Below are 27,740 nucleotides of genomic sequence, written 5' to 3'. Positions count from 1 at the left end.
ATCCATCATAAAAAATACTTCAATGAGAAATTACAATCATACTTGAACCACATAAAAATTATAGAAAGTTTCAGCAAACAAATAAAAGATATAAATAAGAAATGAAAATTTTAGAACTAAAAAATACAATAACTAGTTAGATTCAACAGCAGAATGAAGATGACAGAGCAAACTTAAAAATATGAAATAGAGATTACCCAATCTGAACAATAGAGAGTAAAAATTGATTTAAAAATAAGAATAATTCTTTTTTTCTTTTGAATCATTTCATTAGGGGCTCATACAACTCTTATCACAATCATACATACATCAATTGTATAAAGTATATTTGTGCATTCATTGCCCTCATCATTCTCAAAACATTTGCTCTCCACTTAAGCCCCTGGCATCAGCTCCTCATTTATTCCCCTCCCTCCTTGGTCCCCCCTCCCTCATGAGCCCTTGATAATTTATAAATTATTATTTTGTCATATCTTGCCCTGTCCGACGTCTCCCTTCACCCACTTTTCTGTTGTCCGTCCCCCAGGGAGGAGGTCACATGTAGATCCTTGTAATCGGTTCCCCCTTTCCAACCCACCCTCCCTCCAAACTCCCAGGATCGCCACTCACACCACTGGTCCTGAAGGGATCATCTGTCCTGGAGTCCCTGTGTTTCCAGTTCCTATCTGTACCAGTGTACATCCTCTGGTCTAGCCAGACTTGCAAGGGAGAATCTGGATCATGATAGTGGGTGGGGAGGAAGCATTTAGGAACTAGAGGAAAGTTGTATTTTTCATCGTTGCTACATTGCACTCTGACTGGCTCATCTCCTCCCTGGAATAAATCTTAAGATACCTGTGAAACTAATAAATAACCAAACAGTAATGGTATAGGAGACTAGGAGAGGAGAAAGAGTAAATGGCTAGAAAAATATCCCAACAAATAATGGTTGAAAAGTTGTCAAACCACACAAACCTGCAGATTCAAGAAGTTGAGAAATGGAACAGCCAATGCACAGAGAGGACCATAGGGCCAGCCTCACCATGAGACATGACATCCCTCAATGACCCATAGCACTACGGGGGACAACACTAGAGACACAGTATGGGAATTGTGCCTGATCTGACCCCACCACACCGTGGCATGCAACAGAGCAGCAAGGGGAGTGAAGCAATGAAGTCTCCAAGGAATACCAAAAGCAGACTTTGGGGACAGGGCATGGCAACCCATCAGACTCAATCAGAAAACACTCCTAAAGATCAACAAACAGACCTGGAACTATTTATAGACTTTTCTTTTGTTGTTGTTGTTGATTTGTTTTGTTTTGCTTTGTCTTGCTTTTGTGCTTATTATTATCTCTGCATGTCTATCTAGGTAAGATAGGTGGAGTTAAAATATGGAGGAGAAAACAATGGGCTGACAGTTCCCTGGGGACAAGGGGGATGGGGAGGCAAAGGAAAGGAGGAGGGGTATCAACAAACCCAGGGACAAGGGAACAACAAGTGATCTAAAATCTATGGCGAGGAGGGCGTAGGATGCCTGGTGGGGTTTGATCACAAGCAATGTAGCAGAGAGGAATTATTGAAACCCAAATGAGTACTGAACATGATAGGGGACAAGAGGAAAGTAAAAGGAAATAGAGGAAAGAACTAGGAGGCAGAGGCCATTTATAGAGGTCTAAATACAGGCATGTACATCTGTAAATATACTTATATATAAAAATAGGGAAATAGAGCTATGTACATATATTTATTTGTTAAGTATTAAGGCAGCAGACAGACAGTGGGCCTCCACTCAAGTAATCCTCCAATGCAAGAACTCTTTGTTCTAAAAATCTGGCATTCTCTGATGCTCACCTTCCCTGACACAATCGCTAAAGACAAAATGGGTACATAGGCAAATGTGGTGAAGAAAGCTGATGGTACCTCGCTATTAAAATATATAGCGTCTGAGGTCTGAAAGGCTTAAAGATAGACTGGTGGCCATCTAGCTGAGAAGCAACAAAGCCCACATGGAAGAAGCATAACAGCCTGTGTGATAATGAGGTGTCGATGGGATCAGGTATCAGGCATCAAAGACCCAGAACAAAATATCATATCGATGTGAATGAGGGGGAGTGTGGAGTGGAGATGTAAAGCCCATCCGTACACAATTGGACAACCCCTTACAGAAGGGTCACAAGGAAAGCTCGTCACCCTGACAAGCCAGTCAGGGTGCAGTATAGCACCAATGAAACATACAACTTTCCTCTAGTTCATTAATGCATCCTCCCCCCCCACACACACTATCATGACCCCAATTCTACCTTACAGATATGCTCTTGCAACACAGAGAATCCAGGACAGATAAACACTTCAGGACCAGTAATGAGAGTAGTGATCCCAGGAGGGGAAGGGGAAGGTGGGGGGAGAAAGGGGAAACCGATCACAATGATCTACTTAAAACCCCCTCCCAGGGGAATGGACAACAGAAAAGTAGGTGAAGGTAAACAGCGGTTGGTGTAAGACATGAAAAAAATATATAAAATATCAAGGGTTCATAAAGGAGGACTGGTGGGAGAGGACGTGAAATGAGCTAATACCAAGGGCTCAAGTAGAATGATAATGTTTTGAAAATGATGATGGCAAAAATTGTACAAATGTGTTTGACACAATGAATGGATGGATGGATTATGATAAGAGCTGTAAAAGCCCCCAATAAAATGATTTTTTTAAAAAATTGAGCAACCTCTAATTAACCCCCAAAATCTATTCCAACAACCATCATAACCAAATTCCTGAATATTAAGGGTATGTGAGGGGGAGGAGGGGGTATCTCTAAACCAACCAGAGAGATACTACCCGTTAAAGAAAAGTTATGAAAATTTAAATGTCTTGTCAGAAACTCTGGAAGCCAGAAGGAGGTGCCACAACATTGTTCCTGTGTGCAAGGAAATAGTAAACAAAAAATACTGTATCCATTGAGCAGAGATTTCAGGCTCACAGGGAGGGGGAAAGATTCTTCCATGACAAAAATCTAAAATAATTTTATGCTTCATATTTGCCTTCAAAGAATGGCTAGATGAAGTTCTTGAAATGGAAAAGAAATAATAAATGAAGAAATCTTGTAACATCAGGATAGAAGAAAGAACAATGAAAAGAGTAAAACCGTAGACTTTTTCTATGTGCGTTTTCCAAATTACTCTTTATGGTTGTAGCAAACATCATAACATTGTTGGATATCATTCTCAAAATATATGGAAGAAATCTTTACAATAAAGTAGACTAAACATAAGGCAACTTTTCTATACTTCATCTGAATTGGTACAATGTTGACACCAGTACACAGTGAGAAGTTAGGCATATGTAATATAGTACTTGGTGCTGATATCCTGTGCCATTGAATTCATTCCTACTCATGGTAATGCCATGCGACAAAGTATAAGTGCTCCATAGGATATTCTTTAGGGGAGAAGAGTGTAATGTTTAAGTTCCTATGAGGCTTCAGGTTAGTTTCAAAGTGCCAGCCTTTCAGATAGCACAGAGTGCTTATTGTTGTAGCACTGGGGCTCCGGAATGTAATGCTGACAAAAGCCATTTAAAATCTATACAAGAAGATATGATTAAAAACAATAGATAAACAAAATGTAATTATAAAAAGAAACAAGTAATGCACCTACTTGAGGAAGAATATAGAGAAATGCAGAACAGTGGAAACAAACCTCAAACAAAAGATATAATGGCAGACTTAAACCTTAACATATCAACAATTATAGTATATGTCAATAGTCTAAGTACAGTAATTAAAAAATAGAGTTTAGCAGAGTAAATAAGAAAAATAAGTAACATATATAATGCCTACAAAAAACTGACTTTACAACAGCAATGATAATAACAGTAACAAAAAAGCTGCAGATTATGTAAAGCAAATATGCATTGAATTGAAAGTTGAAATAGAGGGATTCACAATTGAAGTTGTAAACTTTAATATCCTTCTTGTAAAATATGGTAGAATAATTAGACTGAGAATGAGTAATAATATAGAACACAACAGGACCATCAACCAAAGTAATCTAACTGAGCCATACTTCAAAACTACATGCAACCCTTGGATTTAGGGCTGAAATTCTCTGATGGGAGAGGAAGCAAAGAAGGGTCACCCCAAGACTGTGGAAAGTATGGTCTTAGGACCTTGGATGGGACCCCTGGCTTAGTGGGCATCTAATGAAAGGAGACCCAGATCCACCATATTTTGAGTACCTTGATGTTCTCCTAGCATTACTGTGTTAGGTATTAATCTGATAGGCAAGGGTCTTCCCTTGTCAGAAATTTTACAGGAAGTTTTCCCCTAGCACCAACCTCCCTGGTCAATGTAAACAGAGCTTAATCAGTTAAGAAATCAATCTCTGCAAAGCAATATCACATGGTGTGCAGCTCATAGTTGGACTATACTTGATTAAACGACTCATCTCAACAGTACTTTAGACTCTATAACATTGGATGAATTATTGATGTTAGCAAGGTAACCTTATACCCCAGCTGGAGGGTTGACATTGTTTTCTTTCTTTGGGTTTTTCCCCTCCCTTTCTGTTTCTGTCTGTCTGTTTTTATTTTCTATGGTTGTTACTCTTGTTGATTTTTATTTTTGTCATAATATGATCACCATAGTAATTAGAATTGTTTATACCCCCACAAACAACCAGATAGATTCAGAGATCCCACTTAATTCTAGCCCCAATCGAAGAACAGTTAGTTCTTATAATATGTCCCTGCTTAATACTTGGCATCATGAAGAGACCACTGAAGATAAGGGTACAGTAAGTGTGTTGAAGAAATCAGATGGTGCTCAGCTTGCAAGGGGAATAGTGTCTGGTGTCTTAACGACTCTTATTCAAACAAGCAGCCATTTAAGTGCACACAGAAGAAGCACACCAGCCTGTGTGATCCAAAGATGACAATAACAAAATCCAAATAGGACAAAGGGCAAAGTATCAGAGCTTAAATTGTGAACAACCAATTTGTAGAAGGCTTTGGACGACAGTGGGAGCCCAAAATCCATCAGCAAAGTTTCTAGGCCGATTAAGTCTCTAACAAACATCCTCTGTCCACAGGCAAGGGACGCAAACAGCTTTACTATCAGGTAGAGATTATTGTAAACTTGCTTACAGTGGATCAAACTACAGTATAATATGAGACTTGAGCAGGCGACCTCTCTCTTGATCCAACATAAATTTGCTCTAGGCTTAAATATTTCTCCCTTGATCCACGACAGAAACATCTTCTCTGGCTTATAAAATATTGTTGTTGGTCTTTTCTTCTTACACTTTACTTTTATTATTATCTTTATATTCTTATTTTATTACCATCTTCTTTTTGCTTCATTTTACTTTTGTTTTTTATTATATTAGGATTCCGACTTTATGAAACACAGCAGGAGTGGATAGAGACAATAACCGATGCAAGGGTCTATCAAAGACTGGGGTGGGGAGGGTGAAGGGACTAGGGAAGCAAACAATGAATGCAGGAGGCTAGGAGGGAGCACTAGGACTGATTGTGATGATGTATATAAAACTCTTTTAAAAGGTAATTTAACAATGGAAGCGTATTTTTATATCAAGAAACTACTAAAAAGAATCCAAAGCTGACCAATGGCTACCCTGGGCAAAGAGGGAAGAGTTTATGCTTAGTGGGCATTGAGTTTATGTTATGGTGCTGGAATAATTTGGAAAAGGATATCAATAATGGTTGGATAACTGAGTACAATCAATGGTACTGAAATATACATGTAGAAAGTGTTGAGTTGAAGAATGTTTTAATGTGTATATTTTGCCAGAGTTAAAAATAGTAATAATTACACAAATAGTGGGGGCATAGAAAAAATAATAATTACACAAATAATAAGTACAACACAGAAGAAAATATGCTAAAATTGTTTGTGGTAATGAATGTCTAACTCTTGATATGATTTAATGAGTGTCAATTATACTGAAATTTAAAATGTTGGATAAAAAACAGATATAGAAAATTTCATCCAACAAAAGCAGAGTACATACTATTTTTAAGTGCCATTTACTAAAATATACCATGCTCAGTATATTTTAAACAGAATGAACTGTAGGGGAAAAAAATCAAACCTCAGTTGAAATATTGAAAGCCTATCGGCAAAATGTTGAATGATACAGGAAACACTCAAAGAATATGGAAAGTATAAAGAGTCACTGTACCAAAAAGAACTACTCGGCATTCCACCGTTTCAGGTGGTAGCACATAAACTAGAACCAATGGTGCTATAGGAAGAAGTTCAAGCTGCACCGAAAGTATTCCTAAAACAAAGCTCTGAGAATTGATGGAATACCAATTGAAATGTCTCAACAAGCTGAGGGAGCATTGGAAGCACTTGTCTTTGCCAGGAAATTTGAAAGACAGCTACTTGGCCACCTGAATGGAAGAGATACATATTTGTACCCATTCCAAAAAAAGGTGACCCAAAAGAATGTTCAATCTATAGAACAACAATATTGATATAACATGCAAATAAAATTTTGCTGAAGATCATCCAGCAATAATTGCAGCAGTACATTAACAGTGAACTGCCAGAGCTTCAGGCCAGATTCAGAAGAGAACATGAAACAAGGGATTTTGTTGCTGACATCAGATGGATCATGGTTCAAAGCAGAGAATACCAGAAAGATGTCTACTTGTGCTTTATTAGCTATGCTACGGCATTATACTGTATGGATCATAACAAATGATGTATAAGCTGGAGAAGAATGCGAATGCCAGAATATTTCTTTGTGTTCATGAGAAACTTGTACATGGATCAAGAGGCAATTTTTTGAACAGAACAAAGGCATACTACAGGGTTTAAAATAAAGAAAGGTGTGTGTCTGGGTTGTTACGCCTCTCAGCATATTTATTCAATCTATATGATGAGCAGATAATCTGAGAAGCTGGCTTATATGAAGAATGTGTCATTAGGATTGGAGGAAGACTTATTAACCTGCAATGTGCAACTAACACAACCTTGCTTACTGAAAGTGAGAAGGACTTGAAGCAGTTGCTGATGAAGATCAAGGATGGCTTCCTTCAGTATGGATTACAACTAACTGTCAAGAAGACCAACATCCTCACAATGGACAAAAGACTGAACTTGTCAAGGGATTTGTCTTATTTGTCTCCATAATCATTACTCATGGAAACTGCAATCACGAGATCAAAGGACATGTTGCATTAGGTAAATCTGATACACAAAACCTCTTTATAGTATGGAAACGCAAGGATATTACTTTGAGGACTAAGGTGTGCCTGACCCAAGCCATGGTATTTTCAATCGCCTCATATGCATGTGAAAGTTGGACAATGAATAAGGAAGATAGAAGAAGGGATGTATTTGAATTGTGGTGCTGGAAAATAATCTTGAAAGTTCTACGGGTTGCTAAAAGGACAAACCAATATTTCTTGGAAGAAGTGCAACCAGAGTACTTCTTAGAGGGAAGGATGGCAAGATTTTATGTCACTACTTTGGAAATGTGGTCAGGAGAAACTGGTCCCTAGAGGAGGGCATCATGTTCAGTAGTCTGGAGGGGCAGGCAAAAAGAGCAAGGCCTCAGGAGATGAACTGGCACCGTGGCTGCAACTCTGGACTCATGCAGGGGAATGATTGTGGGGATGGTGCAGGACCTAGCAATGTTTCATTCTTGTACATAGGGTCACTTTGGGTTGGAACTGACTTGGTGGCACCTAACAATGACAGCCATATCCTGTGCTATAAAACAAACCTTATCAAATTGAAAAGATTTGAAATTTCACTGATTATTCTCTGATCATAATATGATCAAGCTAGAAACTAATAACAAAGATAACAGGAAAAATGTACGCATATTTGGAAATTAAATAACTCCTAAACAATCTATGAGTCAAAGAGGAATGCTTTAGAAAACAATATTTAATTCACTGGATGGAATGAAAATACAGTATATTCAAACTTCAGATTTAGTTAAAGCAGTGCTGAGAGAGAAACTTTTAGCTCTAAATGCTTACTTAGAGAAGTGAACAAGTTTCACATCTGTACCCTAAGTTCCCTTTTAAGAAACTGTATGAAGAAGAACAAAAGAAACCCAAGGCATCAGATGAAAAAGAATAATAACACATCAGAATAGGTGCCAATGAGATTGAAAAGAGAAAACAATAAAGAAAATCAATGAATCAAAAACTTGTTTCTTTGGAAACATCAATAATTGTGGCACACGTCTACAAGACTGACAAAGAAAAAAGAATGAAGATACAAATAGCCAATATCAATAATGTAACAGGAGATGTCACCACGGAACCTACAGATCTCAAAAGGATAAAAAAAGAATTCTGCAAACAATTGTACACACAAATTTGACAACTTAGATTAAGTAGACCAACTCCTCAAAAAGCAAAAACCATCAGAACTCATTCAATATGGAATGGATATTTTGAATAGCCCATTAATTATTTAAGAACCTGAATTTGTGATTTTAAAACTCCTGAAAATAACACTCTAAGCCCAGGTTGTTTCACTAGAGACATTTACCAAATCTTTAAAGAAGAATTGAGAACAATTCTGCATACCTTTTCTAGAAAATAGAAAAGGTGGGAACATTTTTCAGTCCAGTATCATTGTTAATAAGTGGTATGGAGTAGATGCTGACCCATAGCCACCCGATGTACAACAGAATGAAATGCTGACTAGCCTGGGCCACCCTCATCCTCACTGCATGTTTAATCCCGCTGTTGTAAAAATGGTGGAAGCGCATCTCTTGGAGGGTCTTCCTTTTTCCCCTGATTCTTTATTTTGCCAATATGATGTCTTCCAGGACTGATGTCATGTAATAATATGTGCAAAATAAGTGAGATTCAGTTCCTTCAAACTCACTTCGAAGAAGCATTTGGTTGTCTGTCTTCCAAGACAGACTTGCTGTACCTTCAAGCAGTCAGTCTGTGGTAGAGTCAATATTCTTCACCGACACGGTAATTCAGATGTATCAGTTCTTCTGCTCTCTTCCTTATTCATTGATTGATCAGCTTTTACATGCATATTGGCATTGGGAATATCATGAAGTGAGTCTGATACATCTTAGTCATCAAAATGACATCTTTGCTTTTGAACACGTAAAATTTGTCTTATGCAGCAGATTTGGTGAATGCATGCATCATTTGATTCCTTGCCTGCTGCCTGCCTGGGTGTTGATAATATCCAAGTACAATGAAATCCTTGACAAATCAATATTTTCTATTTATCAAGATGTTATCTGTTAATACACTTATGAAGACTTTTGTTTACTTGACATTGCTCTGCAATTCATAATTAAGGCTGTGCCCTTTAATCTTCAACAGCAAGTGCTTCAAGTCCTCCTTGCTTTTAACAAGCAATATTGTATCATTTGCATGTCACAAGTTCAGAATAAGCCTTTCTCCAAACCTGATGCCACATTCTTCTTCATATATCCCAGCTTCTCTGATTATTTGCTCAGTATTTACATTGAATAAGTATAGTAAAAGGATACAACCCTGATTTTTCTGGTTTTAAAACATTCAGTATCCCCTTGTATAGTCAATAAAACACAGGTAAACATATTTCAGATATCGTTTACTTTTAGCCTAGATATAATATTCCCTTATACCAAGCCAGACAAAGATAACATAAAAAACAAAAAGAAAATTAGAGAACAATATTTCTGATTAATTTAGACGCAAAATTCTCAACAAAATATTAGCAAATAAAATCCAACACTGTAGAAAAATATTTATATACCACAAACAAGTAGTATTTATTACAGGTATGGAAGGTTAGTTCAATGTTTTAAAAATTAAATAAGTATATTATACCACATAACCAAGTTAAACAAAATACAAAATGTGGTAAAGAAATTAGATGGTGCCTGCTTATAAGATAGCGTCTAGGGTCTTGAAAGTATGTCTCCAAATAAGCAACCATCTAAGTGAGATGTCACCTAAGTCCACATGGAAGAAGCACACCAACATCAGTCACTGAAGGATTATAAGTCATATAATCTGAAGTCAAAGGAGGGAATAGTATTAGCGTCTACATTGTGAGAATCTGGTTTGGGAGCCCAAGATACATTTATGGAAACTACATAGGAAATAAGCCTCCGTCGATCTTCCTCTAGCCATAATAGAGGGATGGGAGGAAGGTGGTTACTAAACAGAGTGCATTAGAGAGATGAGTACAGAAGATCAAAGGGATAAACTTGAATTGAATGGTTAAAACATTGTCAGTTGATCCCCTGCTCTGATGCATGCTGGACCTGATCTGGTTTTCAACATTGTCTTTTTTTTCATATTGGGCTTTATCTCAGATGTGTTATGTAATTTGAGGTCACCCTCTTAAATTTGTGTTATATATTTTTTGGTATATGAAACCAAGGATTGATGAACCTTTAAGGCTAGCAAGGGTTTGGGCGGGCAGGGGAGGGAGAATTATAGTGGTGGTGGCTAGGTGGAGGTGAAAGAGAGACAATGTTAAGGAGTCCAGGAAGGAAAGGAATGTTTGGAAACTGATTGTGGCAGCAATTGTACCACACTGCTTGGTGTGGTTGAATGATATGATATATGTATTAACTCCCAATAAAAAAATAAATCAAGCTAAGGCAGTAAATCATATAATCATGAATTTATGCAGACATTAAAAATTTTTTAATTCAATACCAATTTATAATAAAACTTTCAGAACACTAGCAATAGTGCACTTCCTCAAGTTCATGAAAACATCTTTAAAAAGCCTACATCTAACATGATACTTAATGATGAAAAACAGAATGCTTTCCCCTTAAGATCAGTAACAAATCAATGATATCTGCTCTTACCATTCTTATTCAACCTATTTTTAGAAGTCTGTATTAGGCTAGGTTGTTGTCTAAATAACCAAATCCATTGACACTCATCTATGTATAACAATGAGCTTTATATCAAGAAATAATTATATATCATGAAGGCATCGCAGTCTGGTCTAATTCAAGCCCGCAAGTCCAGTGCTAGTCCATTTTCAGACTCATAAGTACATGAGTCCATTTTCAGACTCATAGGTACATGCCAGTGATGCAGAATGGTGATCCAGGAAGCAGGAAGATCACAGGCTGATGGGTGCAAGAGTCACATGGAGCCAAAGTTGGTGGAAACACTGGAAACATGGCAGGGTCATGGTAGAAATAGCTTTCAGGGTCAGCAGCGAAATCCGAGAAAGCAGGAAGGCATAGGGGTATAAAGAGTGCGAAAAGGAGGGAGAGAGAGGTTCCAGTTTCCCCAGCTTATAAGAAGGCTACATCCCCAAAGAGACATCACTTGATTGGCCTGTTGGATTCCACCCCTACATTTTCATCCACCTTCAAGTTGACATAAAATCATCTAACTACTACAAAGTCCTAGCTAAGAAAAGGATATATCTATACATCAAAGAGGAAGAAAGTAAATTGTCCCTATTTACAGATGACATGGTAATCTACAGAGAAAATGCCAAAGAAAACACACACACACACACACACACACACACACACAAATCCTAGTACTAATGAGTGATTTTCCCAAGACCACAGCATACAAGATTAACAAAAGCAAATTGTATTTTATGTTCTAGCAATGAACACATGGAAATAAAAAGTTACAACTAAATACAATTTATAGTTGTTCAAACAAAACACTGAAGTATATATATTTTAAAATATGCTGAAAACATGGGAAATGCTGATGAAAGGAATTGAAGGCCTAAATAAACAGAAATTACATGCTTTAATTCATATATTGGAAGGCTTTATATAGTAAAATGGAAACTCTCCCCAAGGTAATTTATAGTTAATTGAGAGCAAAATCCAAATAAAAATTGTTCTTTTTTGTGTTTTAGATAGAGACATGGCTATTTAATCCTTTGTATGGAGAGATAAATGAACTAGAATAACAAAGGTTTATAAAAGATTTAATTGAAAAGAATCGGTCTAAACAATTTATAGACTGGATCTATAGCTACAGTAGTCAAGACTCTGGTATTATTGGAGGGGAGACACATTTATAAATGGAACAGAATAAAGAACACACAAATAGACTCAGACAGTTATGCCAATTGAATTTTTAAATAGAGCAGTTCTAGGTTAGCAGAAAAACTGTGCCCAAAGGACTGAGATTTCTCATATGCAGGCTCTCCTCCTATACAGCCCCCTGCACACTGTATACACTTGTTACAATATTGGTACATCATGTTTTTCAATCTTAACAATTTTGAGATATAACTCATACAATTCAATAGTTTAAACATATTTAAAAAGCTGTGCAATCATTGTAATGTTCACTTTAGAATATTTTCTTCATTCTTTTATTATTAACTCCCCACTCCTCCCCAACCTCCTCTGCCATTACTCCAAGAAACTGTTTGTTAGTCCAATTACTGTCTCTATAGATTTACCTATCCTAAGTTTTATATAGAGAAAAACATATGAAAACAAAAAAGGGGGAAAACAATAACTATAACAAAATAAAACAGAGGAAAACCTCGAAATAAATAGAAAATAATAAAAACCAGAACAAAAGTTTAAATAATCAAAAGGGAGAGATAATAAGGTGTTACATTTTAACCTACCTGTTGTTATTGTTAGGTGCCATGCCGTCAATTCCAATCCATGGTGACTAAATAAAAAACAGAAGTAAACACTTCAGAGTCCTGCTCTATCTCACAATTGTTCCTATGCCTGAGCCCATTGTTAGCCACTGTGTCCGTCCATCTTGTTGAGGGCCTTCCTCTCTCTCACTGCCCCTCTACTTTACCAAGCAGGATGTCCTCTCCTGACAACATGTCCAAAATACGTGAATGCCACTAGGAGCATTCTAGCTGTGCTTCTTCCAAAACAGATTGATTTCACTAAGGAAAACTGAGGAAGAATGGTGCTGGCAAAGAGTACTGAAAATACCATGGACTGAAAATACACACCCCCCCCCCAAAAAAAAAAGACGATTGAAAATACCATGGCTTGAATCAGGTGCACCTTAGTCCTCAAAGTAACATCCTTACTTTTCAAGATTTTAAACAGGTCTTGGGCTGCTGATTTACCCATTGAAACGTATCATTTGATCTCTTGACTGCTGCTTCCATGAGCATTTATTATGGATACAAGCAAGACAAAATTCTGGACAACTTCACTTTTTTTTTCTTTGTTTTTCATAATGTTGCCTACTGGGGTAGTTATGAGGATTTTGGTCTCCTTTCCAATGAGTTATCATCCATCTGAAGGCTGTAATCCCTGATCTTCATTAGCAAGTACTTCAAACTCTCCCCACTTCAGCAAGCAGTGTTGGATCGTCTGCATATTATTGTAGGTTGTTAATAAGATTCCCCTAAACCTGCTGTATTCTTCTTAATATAATCCAGCTTCTTTGATTGTTTGCTCAGGATACAGATTGAATGAATGTGGTGAGAGACTAGAACCCTGAGGCACACCTTTCCTGATTTTAAGCCATGCAGGATTCTCTTGGACTGTTTCCACCAGTGCCTCTTGGTCCATGTACATAGGCTCCGCATGAGCACATGTAGCATTCAGGGATTCCCTTTCGTCTCAAGTTATGCATAGTTTGTTATGAGCCACAAAGTCAAATGTCTTTGCATAACTAAGAAAACACAAGTAAGCATTTTCATGGTATTCTCTGCTTTCAGCAAAGATCTATTTGACATTTGAAGTGATAGCCCTTGATCAATGTCCTCTTCTGAGTCTGGCTTGAATCTCTGGAAGCACCCTGTCAATGTCCTCTTCTGAGTCTGGCTTGAACCTCTGGAAGCACCCTGTACTGCTGCAACCACTGTTGGATATTCTTCAACAAAATTTTATTTGACTGTGATGTTGATATTGTTCTATAATTTTAGCATTCTGTTGGGTCTTCGGAATAGGAAGACATATGAATCTCTTCCAGTCATTTGACCAAATAGCTGTCTTCCAATTTATCAGCTTTTTGTAACATATCAGGAGGAGGTAAACACCAAATGATGAAGGAAAAGGGGAATACTGGGATGAACATAGAATTAAAGGCATCAAGTGTAAAAAATATTACATACATAATGTTATGTAACAGTAATAATCACAATCTATGAGTACATACCTAGATAGACACGCAAGCTTAACAAGTGTTGAAAAGCAAATGGGACTACGCCACGAATATTTATAGATGTTACAGAATATTTCTGTACACACATATATATAAACACAGGGTAAGTAAAAGAGTATTGCTAGTAAGATTCTAGGTCATATATATACAAGTTTATTTCAAATAGAACATGTTTAAACATGTTTCTGTGATCAGTACTTGGCTGCAGAAAAGTTATCCAAGCAATATACATGTCTTAGTCTCAGGGCGCCTTAAAAATGTCCAATCAAACCTGCCTTCTGAGGGGATCTGCTGGACCAGTTAAGATCAAGGCAGATAAGTCAGCTCAGAAGGTTTTAAAGACTTTTTTTTAATTACAAAGGTAATTTTGATGGATTTACTCAAAGAACACAGGATGATCATGGGAGCTTATTATGAGGATATTTTATGAAAACTGATAACTGAATTTGTGAGAAAAGGATTAGGAAATTTGGGTCAGGATATTTATTTCCTATCATGACAATACACCTGCTCATACTTAGTGCTGTCCTGAAAGAATTTCATTAGGAGGGCTTATCCAAATCCACCCTACAACCCTTATTTTACCCCTTCAAGCCTCTGTTTGTTCTCCAAACCCAAAGAATATTTAAAAGGAATATAATTGTGTCACTTGAGAATGCTAAAGCTGTTATTTTGATGTGTAAGTTGATTGGGAATAATTCATCAGAAAAGTGTTAAAGATATGAATATAGACCTAGATGGATGATATGTCAAGGAACAATGTATGCACATTTTAATTTTTTTAAATATGGTTTTATTGCCACATGGTTTTATATCATATACTTCCATAGTTTACTTGTATCAGACAAAGTAATTCAATCATTACCATAATCAGTTCCAGAACATTTTCCTCCCACTTGTATTCATATTTAGTTCCCTATTTCCCTCCAATCTCCCCCACCAGTTACTGTCTCTATAGCTTCACCCATCCCTGATTTCATATACTGGAAAACATACCAAAATTTTTTTAAAAGACCAACAACCCTAACAAAATAAACCAAAGAGGGGGGGAACCCCATCATGAAAAAATATGGAGTATTAAAACCTAGAACAAATTTTAAATGGGTCAAAGGGGAGATCAAATGATCAGTTATCACATTTTAACCTAATTACATCTGCCATGATTGTGTTTATGATATTCTGTCTGATAGCAAGCCTATTCACCTCCCTCACCATGGTCAGGGGATGTATCAAAGGCTTAACCCATGTAGGGGCCCCGCTAATGAATTTTGGGTTACCACTATCATCAATTGCCTTCTGCAAATCAAGTGTTCACAGTTTAATCTCTGATACCATTCCTACTTTGCATTTTATTATTTTTTATCTTTGGATTACACAGACTGGTGTGTATCTTCCATGTGGACTTAGTTGATGCTTCACTTAGATGACTATTAATTTGAAAACAAGCCTTTAAGTCCCCAGATGCTATTCTTTCTGATAGCAGGGCACATTTTAATATTTTTGTTTAATAAATATATCTATGATTGTTAACAATTCTGTTTTACTTAGTCTTGTATATGTACTTCAAATACATCCATGATTATAATAGAGCATACAATGGGTAAAACTATGATAATGTCTTAGTCATAGCCAAACACCTTGAGGGAATGAGCCCATGGACCTGGGAAGATCGGGACTATGGTTTGGAGGAACACCAAGGTCTACTGTCCTAACATACTCCACAATGACAATGTTCCGCACTTTGTTGAGTAGCTAATGGGATCTTAAAAGCTTGTGAGTGGCCATCTAAAATGCAACTATTCATTTATCCTTGTCCAGAACAAAGAATGTATAAAATTGAAGATGTAGTAAAAGAATTAGTCCAAACAATTAGTAGACAACACAAACCCTGAGCTTCACATTGGAAATGATAAACCCAAGGAGGAAGTGGTTAGAATGCTGTTATAATGTGGGTTTTGCAATCAATGCACAAATCAAAATTCATATGAATTGTTGAATGAAAAACCAATTTATTAGCTCTGTAAAATTTAATCCAAATCACAATAAAAAGTTTTTCTAAAGATATTAGAGGAAATATAGGAGAATGTTTTTATGCCCTTGAGCCAAAGAAAGCTTTCTCTGGTAACACAAAAAGAAAAATTGTCATAAAAATTGTCATATATTTTTAAATGTAAAAATGTTAATACTTTGTAGAAAAACATACCATGGATGATGCTGAAAAAATTATACATTGGAGAAGGTGGTTTCCATGCATATGGCAGAAAACAAAAGGATAATAATAATAAAAGATAAGGTACACTTAAAAGTCATTTAAAAAAATAATCCAGTAGAAAAAAAGGAGGAAAGGAAAATGACAGGTAATTTTAAATAGAAATTTAAATGCTATATAGATATATGAAAGCCTCTTTAATTTTATTACTGTTATGATTTTAAAGTTCCATTTATTTTTACCGATCATATTAGCAAAGATTAAAAGATCCTTAATGCCCAGTATTGTTAAAGGCATGAGAAATGAGCCAGTATGAATACTGCTGGTAGATATATTGCTGGCAAAACATTTTAGTAAGTAATTTAGCAACCTACAAAATTTTCCAGTAATGTTCTCTTTGTCCTATCAGCTCTACTTATAGGAATTTATTCTATGGCAATAACAAAACTAGTGTATAATTAATGTGTGATAGGTAACTCTATTGTGCCAACCAGGCCAATAGGAACATGTGGGATTAATAAGGTCGCAATTTGATTGGAGGATAAATAGTTTGGCAAGCCCTGCCCCTCTTTCTCTTGCTCTCTGGTGATCAGACCATCATGCGATTGCTTAGCTATTTTTCTGCCCCAACTTGTGAGCTACACTACCTGTGGGACAGCCAACCCATGAATTGTGTCATTAGGGCTTGACATTCCTTTGAGACCTTCTTCACCATGCTGCTGGTGTATACATCGTTTGAGCTTGAGATTGTCGAATCCTGTCATCTTGCCTTGCTTGAGTTTGATATCCCATCCAGGCCTGCTTCACTAAGCTCCTGAGCTGCTGATTGTTGGTGACCCACCATGCTGTTTGCTGCCTGTGGCCTGACTGCCTGCATTGCTATAGGGAAAACTCAGCTGTCTGATTCCTTGACATTGGACCCAGCAGCCCTTGTGAGTTGAAGGACTTCCAGTACATTAACTGTTCCATGGAAGTAAGTTGAACTGAGCTCTCTGTCCTGCTGTGTGGACTAAGTCGCTGTTATATTCCCTTATACTGTATATATCTATCTATATCATCTATAAATAATCATAAGTGTCCTGGTTTTGTTTCTCTAGAGAACCCTGCCTAACACAATGAGTTGACACATATTATAGTCATGGTAGTTACATAATCTGCTGTCATTTTGATACTTAAGAGTGAAGGGGTGGAGTTTACCCTATCAATAAGGCTGCATCTTAATGACCTCATTTTGAGGAGCTAAGGAGATAAATAGCTCACTGGAGGGGGGACACACGCACATTCCCTGTGAGTCATGCTTGCTTACAAGACACATAGAGCTACACTAGAGCCCTGGAGCTGAAGGAACCATGTGGAGACCCCTGCCAGCACTGAGATGCTCTACCACCACTGGATCCACAAAACTTTCCACCCACTGGCCTGAGATCTCCCTGCATTCGGCATTATTGCATGTGTCTCATGAGTCTGAAGAGGACTTTATAGATTGGTATTGGACATATGGGCTAATATTGGACTTATGGACTTGATCTGGACTGGGCTGGGATGTTTTCTCAATATTCTACTGCTCTTGGATATAAAGCTCTTTCTTATACACATATGAGTGTCTATGAATTTGTTTCTCTAGTCTACCAAGACCAATACAATATCATTGTTCATAATACAATAAAAAAGTCTGACTATCTGCCATGGTACCATTTTTAGCTATCACGAAGGTATAAGCTAGATTTATTTTGTACTGGCATGAAAAATGGTTCAGGTTATGGTGAAAATTGTAAAAACTGGATTGTAAAAGTGCTTGTGTTGTATGATCTTCTTCATGTAAAATAAGATAATTGCTAGCATCCCATATAATTTTATGCCTTCATACACACACACACACACACACACCAAAGATCATTAAAGGAAAAAGTGAATATTTGATGTTTTAGCATAGTGCTTAGCACATGTTTATCCAGTAGTTGCTGTTAACATTATTGTCACCATTCATTATTCATGAATTGTTCTACCATCAGTTCCTGGGCTAAGTACTGAGAATTTCATGATGAATATGATTATGCCTAGAAATAACTGTCTGTGATCATCATTCCTTACTGTTTGCCCATTTTGCAATGTGGCTGGCATAATTTCACATTGTTGAAATACAATGGCACATTGTTAAAATATAAGGTGGTCAATGAGGAGCATGATTCACCGGTGCTATCACCACCAGAATGTTTGTTTTTGAGTTATTTTTGAAAGATTCTTCCTTTTATAAAATATAAGATCATAAAGATAGTTTTAAATTTCTCTTTATTTTGATCAATGACAATATGAGTACACTGTGTCATGAAAAAGTCAGATGGTTCCCAACTATCAGAAAGAATAGCATAGGGGTCTTAAAGGCTTGTTTTAAATCAAGCAGCCATCTAAGTGAGGTGAGAGTTAAATCCACATGTGATCCAAGGATTATTAATAACAAATCCAAGACTAGCAGAGGGAAATATATTAGAATTTAAATTCTATGCACTTGGTTTATAGAAGGTTATGAATGACAATGAAAGTCCAAAATCTATTGGCAGCATCCCCTTGTAGATTAGACCTCCAGAGATTCTCCTCTGACCATTGACCAGAGATGTGAATAGGTTTGCTATCAGACAGTACTTTTGAAAGTGGATTAAGGTTGATGCAGTAGGCCAATATTTAACATCTTATCTTTTGTTCTCCCTTTTGACCATCTAGAATGTGTTCTAGTTTTTAATTATTTTCTGCTTTCTTTTAGATTGAGATATTTATGTGTTTTATTTCCTAATTGGTGGGGGGTATCTTGTTTTCTTTATATGAAATCCAGGATAGATCATCTATAGAGATAATAAATGAATTATTAGTTTCTTGGAGTTGTGGTGGGGAAAGTTGGGGAAGGAGCTAGTGATAACGAGTACAATAATGAATAAAATGTTATGAAATTGATGTGGTGATGACTGCAAAACTCTCTAATATGTTCAAATTATTTAATGTATGGTATAGGAATTATATGTCAGTAATCTGAAACAAGTAATAATTGAGAGAATTGCAATGGATGAGTTGAAATAATAGGTCTATGAATTATTAAATGTAAAACTGATCTAGTTTGTAAACTTTCATCTATGTCACAGTAAACCAATAACCAAGATAAAAAAAATATATTCTCTTCATTTTAAGATGAGGATGGAACCAGCTTGAATTCAGCTATCCTGGCAGCACTCCAAAAAATGCAGGATGGCTATTTTGGTGGAGCAAGGTAAGCTATATTCAATGCATTCTTAAATAAGAAATATGGGCTACGGATGGCAAAGGAAGACTTAGGAGATGATTTTCTCTGTGTCTTAAACAATATAATCCCTCCCTACTCATAGAAGCCAGCCTTTGATAGTGTGGATCAGAAATTGATCTCATTGGGGTAGGTTGACATTTTTTCCACCTTTTTTTACTTCACGGTAAACCAGATGCCACTGAGTTTATTCCAACTCATGTGCGTTAGAGTGGAACTGTACTCCGTAGGGTTTTCAGTGGATGCTTGCCTTTGCCTACCAAATCAAACTAAAGCTGCTGCCATCAAGTGGTTCCAACTCAAGGAGACCCTGTATAGGGTTTCCAAGACGAAAATCTTGATGGGAGCACACAGCCTTATCTTTCTCCCACAGAGGAGCAGTGATGTGGTGATGGATTTGTACCTCTGATTTGGAAGATAATTGCTCAGTGCATAACCCACAGCACCACCGGGGCTGACTGCTCTTTGCCTTACACTGAAAACCAAACTCATTGCCACAGAGTCGCTGCCAACTCATAGTGACCTATAGGATAGAGTGGAACTGCCCCTGTGGGTTTCTAAGACTTCTTTACGGGAGTTGAAAGCCTTGCCTTTTCCCCAAGGAGTCGCTGGTGGTTTCAAATTCCTGACCTTGGGGTTATCAGCCCAAGATATAACCATTACACCATTTCCCTACCTCATAAACTGAGTAGACAAGAAAATGTGTTTTAAAATTTTTTTTACCAGAATATTAATTCTAGCTGGATTTTTTTTTATTAAAAAACATTTTATTGGGGGCTCATACAACTCTTATCACAATCCATACATATACATACATCAATTGTATAAAACACATCTGTACATTCTTTGCCCTAATCATTTTCTTTTTCTTTTTTTTTAATCTTTTTTTAAAATTTTAACAATTTATTAGGGGCTCATACAATTCTTATCACAGTTCATACATATACATACATCAATTGTATAAAGCACATCTGTACAGTCCCTGCCCTAATCATTTTTTTCTCCTCTTTTCTTTTTTTACATTTTATTAGGGACCCATACAACTCTTATCACCATCCATACATATACATACATCAATTGTATAAAGCACATCCATACATTCCCTGCCCCAATCATTCTCAAAGCATTTGCTCTCCACTTAAGCCCCTTGCATCAGGTCCTCTTTTTTTTTTCCCCTCCCTCCCCTTTCCCCCCTCCCTCATGTGCCCTTAGTAATTTATACCTCGTTATTTTGTCATATCTTGCCCTATCCGGAGTCTCCCTTCCCCCCTTCTCTGCTGTCCCTCTCCCAGGGAAGAGGTCACATGTAATCAGTTCCCCCCTTCCAACCCACTCACCCTCCACTCTCCCAGCATCGCCCCTCACACCCTTGGTCCTGAAGGTATCATCCAACCTGGATTCCCTGTACCTCCAGCCCTCATATGTACCAGTGTACAGCCTCTGCCCTATCCAGTCCTGCAAGGTAGAATTCGGATCATGGTAGTTGGGGGGAGGAAGCATCCAGGATCTGGGGGAAAGCTGTGTTCTTCATCGGTACTAATCTAGCTGGATTTTTTTGTTGCCACTTTTATTTTTTGTATATCCAGCTTGGAGAAAATTGTAACAATAGTAATAAGCACCCATATACCTTTCCTCAAGATGCATCTATTAATATTTGACCCATTTTTGTGTTCTCTCCTTTTTCTCTCTTCATTTCAGATCCCTCCCTCTTTTTCACATATACATATGCACTCATACACTTATGTATATGCTGCACATAACACATACACACCTATTTTTTAACAGAACCCTAAGACTTAGCTGTGACATTATGATTTTCAATCTTAAATTATTTCATTTTCTGCCTTCTAAGAACAAGGGTATACTTGTACATAACCAAAGTATAATCATCCCATTCAGAAAACATGCCCCCCATTCAGAAGACATTTTCTTCCTTCTTAATACTAATTATTGGCTCCCTATTTCCCTCTAACTTACCCTCTTACATCTCCAATAAGTCTGGATTTCATATACTTGAAAACATGCCCCCCAAAAAGAGAAAAACAGTAAAAAATAACCAGTAACATTAATAATATAAACCAAAGGAAAAAACTCCATCAAGGAAAAAAGCAGGAAATATTAAAAATTAGAACAAACTTAAAATGGGTCAAAAGAGAGATCAAACAATGAGGTATTATAATTTAATTATATCTGCCATAATCCTGAGTGTTGAAGAGGGCCATGTTGTAAGAGGCTACAATTAAGTGCAAGCTCAAAATCCATTCATATATTTATGGTTTATATACATCTCTGATTCACATTAGAAGTCTCATTATCATTTTGTGACAGAGAACATTATCAATCATCCCTCTGGAACATACTGTAATTCTATTGATAGTTTCATTCATTTATCCAATAGTATCCAATTTAACATACTGTTTAGAAAAGGAAGTTACATCAGTATAGCCTGGATCCTAACTGGATCATATGGATTGTTAGTTTGTACAGGTTAGACTCTTAAATGACTGAGCACTATTTAAATTGGCAATGGGGTTGGTGATAGGAAACATTTTCCAATAATGTACATTCACAAAGGCAGGGCCATGCCCATCAGATTAATACATTTCATAGGAAAGCAACGAGGGAATTAAAATAGTAAATACAAGGTGGTCCCACGCCACCTTTCATTGAGTACCCTCAAAGCAAGGGATCTGAAGCCAAGTTCAACGACTACTGATTCCATAGCTTTGGGGTGACAATCATCTGTTTCTTCTCACACCAGGGAGTTTAGATCGTAAGTTGGTTTTGAGTCAAAGCCCAATTAACTTAGTGGGTTCCACTAGTGGGTTCCACAGTTTGAGTCCTTCTGTTGTGGTTTATGAAGGATGTTCATGCCTTGAAAGGACAGACTCTAAAGTCACAGTAGTTTATAGTATACAACCTGAGTCACCAAGGGCTAGATAAAAACTAGATCAAATGTGTCTCGTCAGGAATATAGTACTGGGTTTATTCTCCCCTTGGATTCTATGCAAGTATTGTTAAGGTTTTTTTCCAGTAGGAAATTGCCCGTCCCCCCCCCCCCCGCCAAAGACCCACCAACAGAAATGTAATGTAAATGCATCCTTCAAAACATAGATGCCCCTCCCCCCATCTTGACTTTCCAATAAGGTTCCTTTATCCCTCTTTTAGGAGTGTCTGCTGACTTTTGTGATATTTTCATAACGTTATATGGCAGCAAATAAATGGTCTTTTCCCTTACTCCCTTCTTGAAGGGGCGACTCTAGCTGAGGTGAGGTCTCCTCTGTCAAAGTGTTTTCGAAGATATAAATATAAAGAGAGTGATGTATGGTTCGTGGATACTAAGTAGGCTCTCGACTTCCTTGTTTGGAAGATTGGATTAGAAGTTTACGTGATTTGAAAGCAGAAGCTTGTCTACATCTTGATGTTTATCCTTATAATAGTGAACTCATACAATTTTTGTTTTTTTGTGATTGACTAACTTCACACAGCACAATGGTTTCCATTGTCATGAGGTGTTTCATGATTTCATGTCTATCTTTTTAGGCATATATAGTATTCCATTCTGTACCAGTTGCTTTAACCATTCTTCTATTTGGGGACCATTGGGCTGTTTCCAGTTTCTTGCTAATTTGAACTGTTCTGCAACAAACATTTGAGAGCATACATCTGTTTGTGTTCTGTTTCTTAGTTCTTTGGATCATATGTCTGTGGTCTTAAGTAATTTTATGTCAACTTGAAGTTGTATACAAATATAAAGGTGATATCCAACCTGTCAAGTAGGTCACTGCCTGATGGTGTCTCCTTGTGTGGGTAGCCTTCTCATAAAAAGGATCCTGGGAACTTCTCCCTTTGCCTTTCCTACTTGCTGGCCACCCCGAGAGCTTCCAGAACCCTGATATGTTTCCACCGACCTTGAATCTGCATGAGTCTGCACCCACCAGCCTGTGATCTTCATGCATTTTGCATCATTGAATGTGGCTGCATGAGTCTGAAGACTAGTATCTTAAGGACTTAAGGACTAGTATCGCTTTCATGATATATAATTACTTCTTGATATAAAGCTCTTTCTTATACATGAGTGTCATTTTATTTGTTTCTCTAGTGAACCCAGCCTAACACTGCCCAATAATGATACTGCTGGATCATATGGGATTTTCATTCCTCATTGTTTTAGGTACCTTTCCATAGTGCTTTTATAGTTACAAATCCAACAGTGTATATGAGTTTCAGTTTCTCCACATCGTCTCCAGCATTTGTTGTTTTCTGGTTCTTGCATTGTGCTTTCATTGTGGGTGTAAGGTGACATCTCATTGTCTTTTGGTTTGCATCTCTCATAGTAGTTTTAACTTGTACCTCCAGATAGCTAGTGATAGTGAATTTTTTTCATGTGTTAGTCATTTAAGTGCCATGTCTTTTTCTCCCAATTTTATAATTTTTATAAATCATTTATTGGAGCTCTTACAGGGCTTATAACAATCGATACATCAATTATGTCAAGCACATTTGTAGATATGTTGCCATTATCATTTTAAAAACATTTTCCTTTTATTTTATTCCTCCCTACCCCCCTCATTAACCCCTGATAGATTATAAATTATTGTTTTCATATGCGCTGTCCCTCTTCGCCTATGTTTCTGTTGTTCATCCCCCTGGGGGGACAGTTATACATTGATCCTTGTGATCAGTTCCCTCTTAATACCCCTTCTCCCCACACCCTTCACCTATCCTCATGGCATCACTACTCCCATTGCTGTTCCTGGGGAGTTTATATACCCTGTATTCCATGTGTTGAGAGCTCTTATCTGTACCAGTGTACATGCTCTGGTCTAGCCGGGTATGCAAGGTAGAAATGGGGTCATGATGTTTTGGGGGTTTTTTTGGTGGGGGGAACCATTAAAGAACTAGAGGAATCGTGTGGGTTTTGTTGGTCTTATACCGCACCCTAACTGGCTCGTCCCTGCCTGTGACCCTTGTGTCAGAGGATGTCCAATTGTCTACAGATGGGCTTTGGGTCTCTACTCCATGCTCCCCCGTCATTCACAAAGGTCTGATTTTTTGTTCTGAGTCTTCGATACCTGATACCTGATCCTATGGACACTTCATGATCACACAGGCTGGTGTGCTTCTTCCATGTGGGCTTTGTTGCTTCTCAGTTAGATGGCCGCTCATCTATCTTCAAGCCTTTAAGACCCCAGACACTATATCTTTTGATAGCCAGGCACCATCGGTTTTCTTCACCACATTTTCTCATGCACCCATTTTGTCTTCAGTGATCATGTTAGGGAAGGTGAGCATCACAGAATGCCGGGTTATTAGAAAAGTGTTCTCGTGTTGAGGGAGCACTTGAGCAGAGGCCCAATTATTCATCTGATACCTTAATCCTTAACATATAAATATATGTACATAGATCTATTTTCTACTTTATATATAAATATATTTATACATGTACATGCCTATATTTAGACCTCTATAAATGTCCTTTGCCTCCTAGTTTTTTCCTCTATTTCCTTTTACTTTCCTCTTGTCCCACTATCATGTCCGGCCTTTATTCGGGTTTCGGTGATTCCTCTCAGTTACATTGCCCTTGTTCAAGCCCTACCAGGCATCCTATGCCCTCCTCGCCATAGATTTTAGATCACATGCTGTTACCTTGTCTCTCGGTTTGTTAACACCCATCCCCCCCCCATGTCTCCCTTCCCCCACCTGGAACCATCGGTCCATTGTTTTCTCCTCTGGATTGTTTATCCCACCTATCTTATCTAGATAGACATGCAGAGACAATAATAAACACCAACAAACAAACAAGACAGAGCAAAACAAAACAACAAGAGAAAAAAAGATCACCAAAAATAAGTCTATTAATAGCTCCAGGTCGGTTGACTTTTAGTGGTGTTTTCCGGGAGATTCTGATTGGGTGCCATGCCCTGGCCCCAAAGTCTATTTTTTGTATTCCCTGGGGGCTTAATTGCTTTGCTCCACTTTCTGTTCTTTTGCATGCCCTTAGCATTTCACCCCGATGTGGTGGGATCAGATCAAGCACAATTCCAGCACTGTGCCTCCATTGTAGTCCCTTGTAGCACTATGGGTCTTTGAGGGATGTCATGTCTCCTGGTGGGGCTGACCCTATGGTCCTCTCTGTGCATAGGCTGCTCTGAGCAGGAAAACCATCCCCCTCCTTGGAGCTTGGTGGGCTAGGATGTTTTCCACTCTCTCCTTCCCTCCTCATTTACTCCTGTGTGTTCTGATCAGACGTGCCCCTCTCCCTGAGGTGTAGCTTCAGTGTTCTCCTCTGAAGTGAATTCTTCTTGGGGGAGGGAGGTGTCCATGTAGTTGTGATTGGGGCTGACCCTGCAATCTCGGTTGGTTCCCGGCTTCCTGCCTGTATGTTGCATTCACATCTTGGCCCACAGGGTTGAAGTCTGGTTGCTCTCTCCCTCTCCTGTGGAGATAAAACAATAACCTCCTCTTGGTTGGGTTCTTGACCTATTCCCCCTCTACCCATGTTTTCTTTCTTTCTTTCTTTCTTTCTTTCTTTCTTTCTTTCTTTCTTTCTTTCTTTCTTTCTTTCGTTCATTCGTTCGTTCTTCCTTCCTTCCTTCCTTCCTTCGCTCTTTCGCTCTTTCTTTCCTTTTCTTTCTTCCTTTCTTTCTCCTCCATTTTAGTTGGCTGCCATATGTATCCCTAGATTGGGTCTGGCCCTTGCCATAGTACCTGGACCTCACCCAGGAAATATATATATATACAATGACTTTTCCCCTATGTCCCTTTTGCATTTTTAAGCTTAACCTCAGCAGACTCATGTGCCTGGCCTACTTCATTTACCATAATTTTGTGCCTGGCTTACTTCATTTACCATAATTTCCCCCAATTCTTCACATGCGATGATGTGCTTCATGCATTCATCACTGCTTTTAAGGGATGCGTAGAACTCCATTGTATGTATATACCACAGTTTTTCAATCCTTTCATCTGTTGATGGAAATTTGGGTTGTTTCCAACTATTGCTATTGTGAACTGTACCGCAATGAATATTGGAGCACAGATGTCTGACCTTGGTTTGTTTCTTGCCTTTTTTTGGTATATGCCCAGTAGGGGGGTTGCTAGGTCATTTGGCAGCTTTATTTCCATCTGTTTTAGATGGTTCTGAATACATATCCTTAGTGGCTGTACATACGTACAGGTCCACCAGAAGTAGATCAGAGTTCCTATTTCACCATAGCCTCTCCAACACTTGTTACCTTCTGCTTTTTTAAATTGAGCAATCTGAGTGTTTTAGGTGGTATCTCATAGTTACATTAATTGCATTTTTCTTATGGCTATTGATCAGGAACATTTTCTCCTATGTTTATTCACCATTCAAATTTCTGCCCTTGTGAAACTTCTGTTCAGGTCCTTCGTCCACCTCCTGAGTGGACAATTAGTGTTTTTTTTCTTTTTGTAATCTAGCAGAGTACCATTAATTTTAGTAATAAGGCCTTTGTCTGATGTTTCATTGCTAAAGATGTTTTCCCAGTCCATGGGCTCTCTTATTAATTCTTTCGATGCACATAGGTGTTTTATCTTCAGTATATCCTACTTATGAATTTGTGCCTCCTCTATATTTGTGTCCTTCCCTATTTCCGATACCGTAATATTCCCTGTGCCAATGTTCTCTAGTTTGTCCCGATACCCTCATTGATGGCCTTAATAGTTTGGGGTTTTACCTCCAGGTCTGTGGTCCACCTTGAGTTTATTCTTGTGCATGGAGTGAGGTAAAGGTCTTGCTTCATTTTTGTGCAGGTAGATATCCATTTTTTCCAGCACCACTTGTTGAAGAGGGCATCCGCTTCCCATTTGATATTTTTGAGGCCCTTATAAAAGATCAGTTGTGTGTATGCTAATGATTTTATTTCTGGGGTTTCAGTTCTTTACCATTGGTCTGAGTATCTGTCATTATACCAATACCACACTGTTTTGTCAGGTAAAGCAAATCCTCCCACTTAATCCTTCTTCTTGAGGAGTTCTCTGCTAATTCTGGGCTTCTTCCTTTTCCATATGAAATTGGTAATCAGTTTTTCCAATTCTTGTTTTCCCTCTCATGCATCTCAGCCCTGATTTTCATTATTTCTTTTGCTATTAGTCGGAGTTGTCCGGTTGACTCTGCTCTAATTGCTGTAAGTTT

At 37.8% G+C, this 27,740-nt stretch overlaps 1 protein-coding gene across 2 annotated transcripts in view; it reads left to right on the top strand.

Annotated features, from left to right (window-relative positions):
• PHKA1 (phosphorylase kinase regulatory subunit alpha 1) overlaps positions 1-27,740 on the top strand; it is a 274,019-nt gene that overhangs the window by 163,757 nt on the left and 82,522 nt on the right. For both annotated transcript variants that reach the window (XM_075538855.1, XM_075538854.1), the window contains one exon: positions 19,471-19,549. In XM_075538855.1, the coding sequence (XP_075394970.1) occupies positions 19,471-19,549 (79 nt within the window). The remainder of the gene's footprint in view (positions 1-19,470; positions 19,550-27,740) is intronic.

The sequence above is a fragment of the Tenrec ecaudatus genome, chromosome X (genome assembly GCF_050624435.1).
Source record: "Tenrec ecaudatus isolate mTenEca1 chromosome X, mTenEca1.hap1, whole genome shotgun sequence".
NCBI classification, from domain to species: Eukaryota; Metazoa; Chordata; class Mammalia; order Afrosoricida; family Tenrecidae; genus Tenrec; species Tenrec ecaudatus.
Note: the sequence above shows the minus strand (reverse complement) of the source record. Positions and strands in the feature narration are given on the sequence as shown.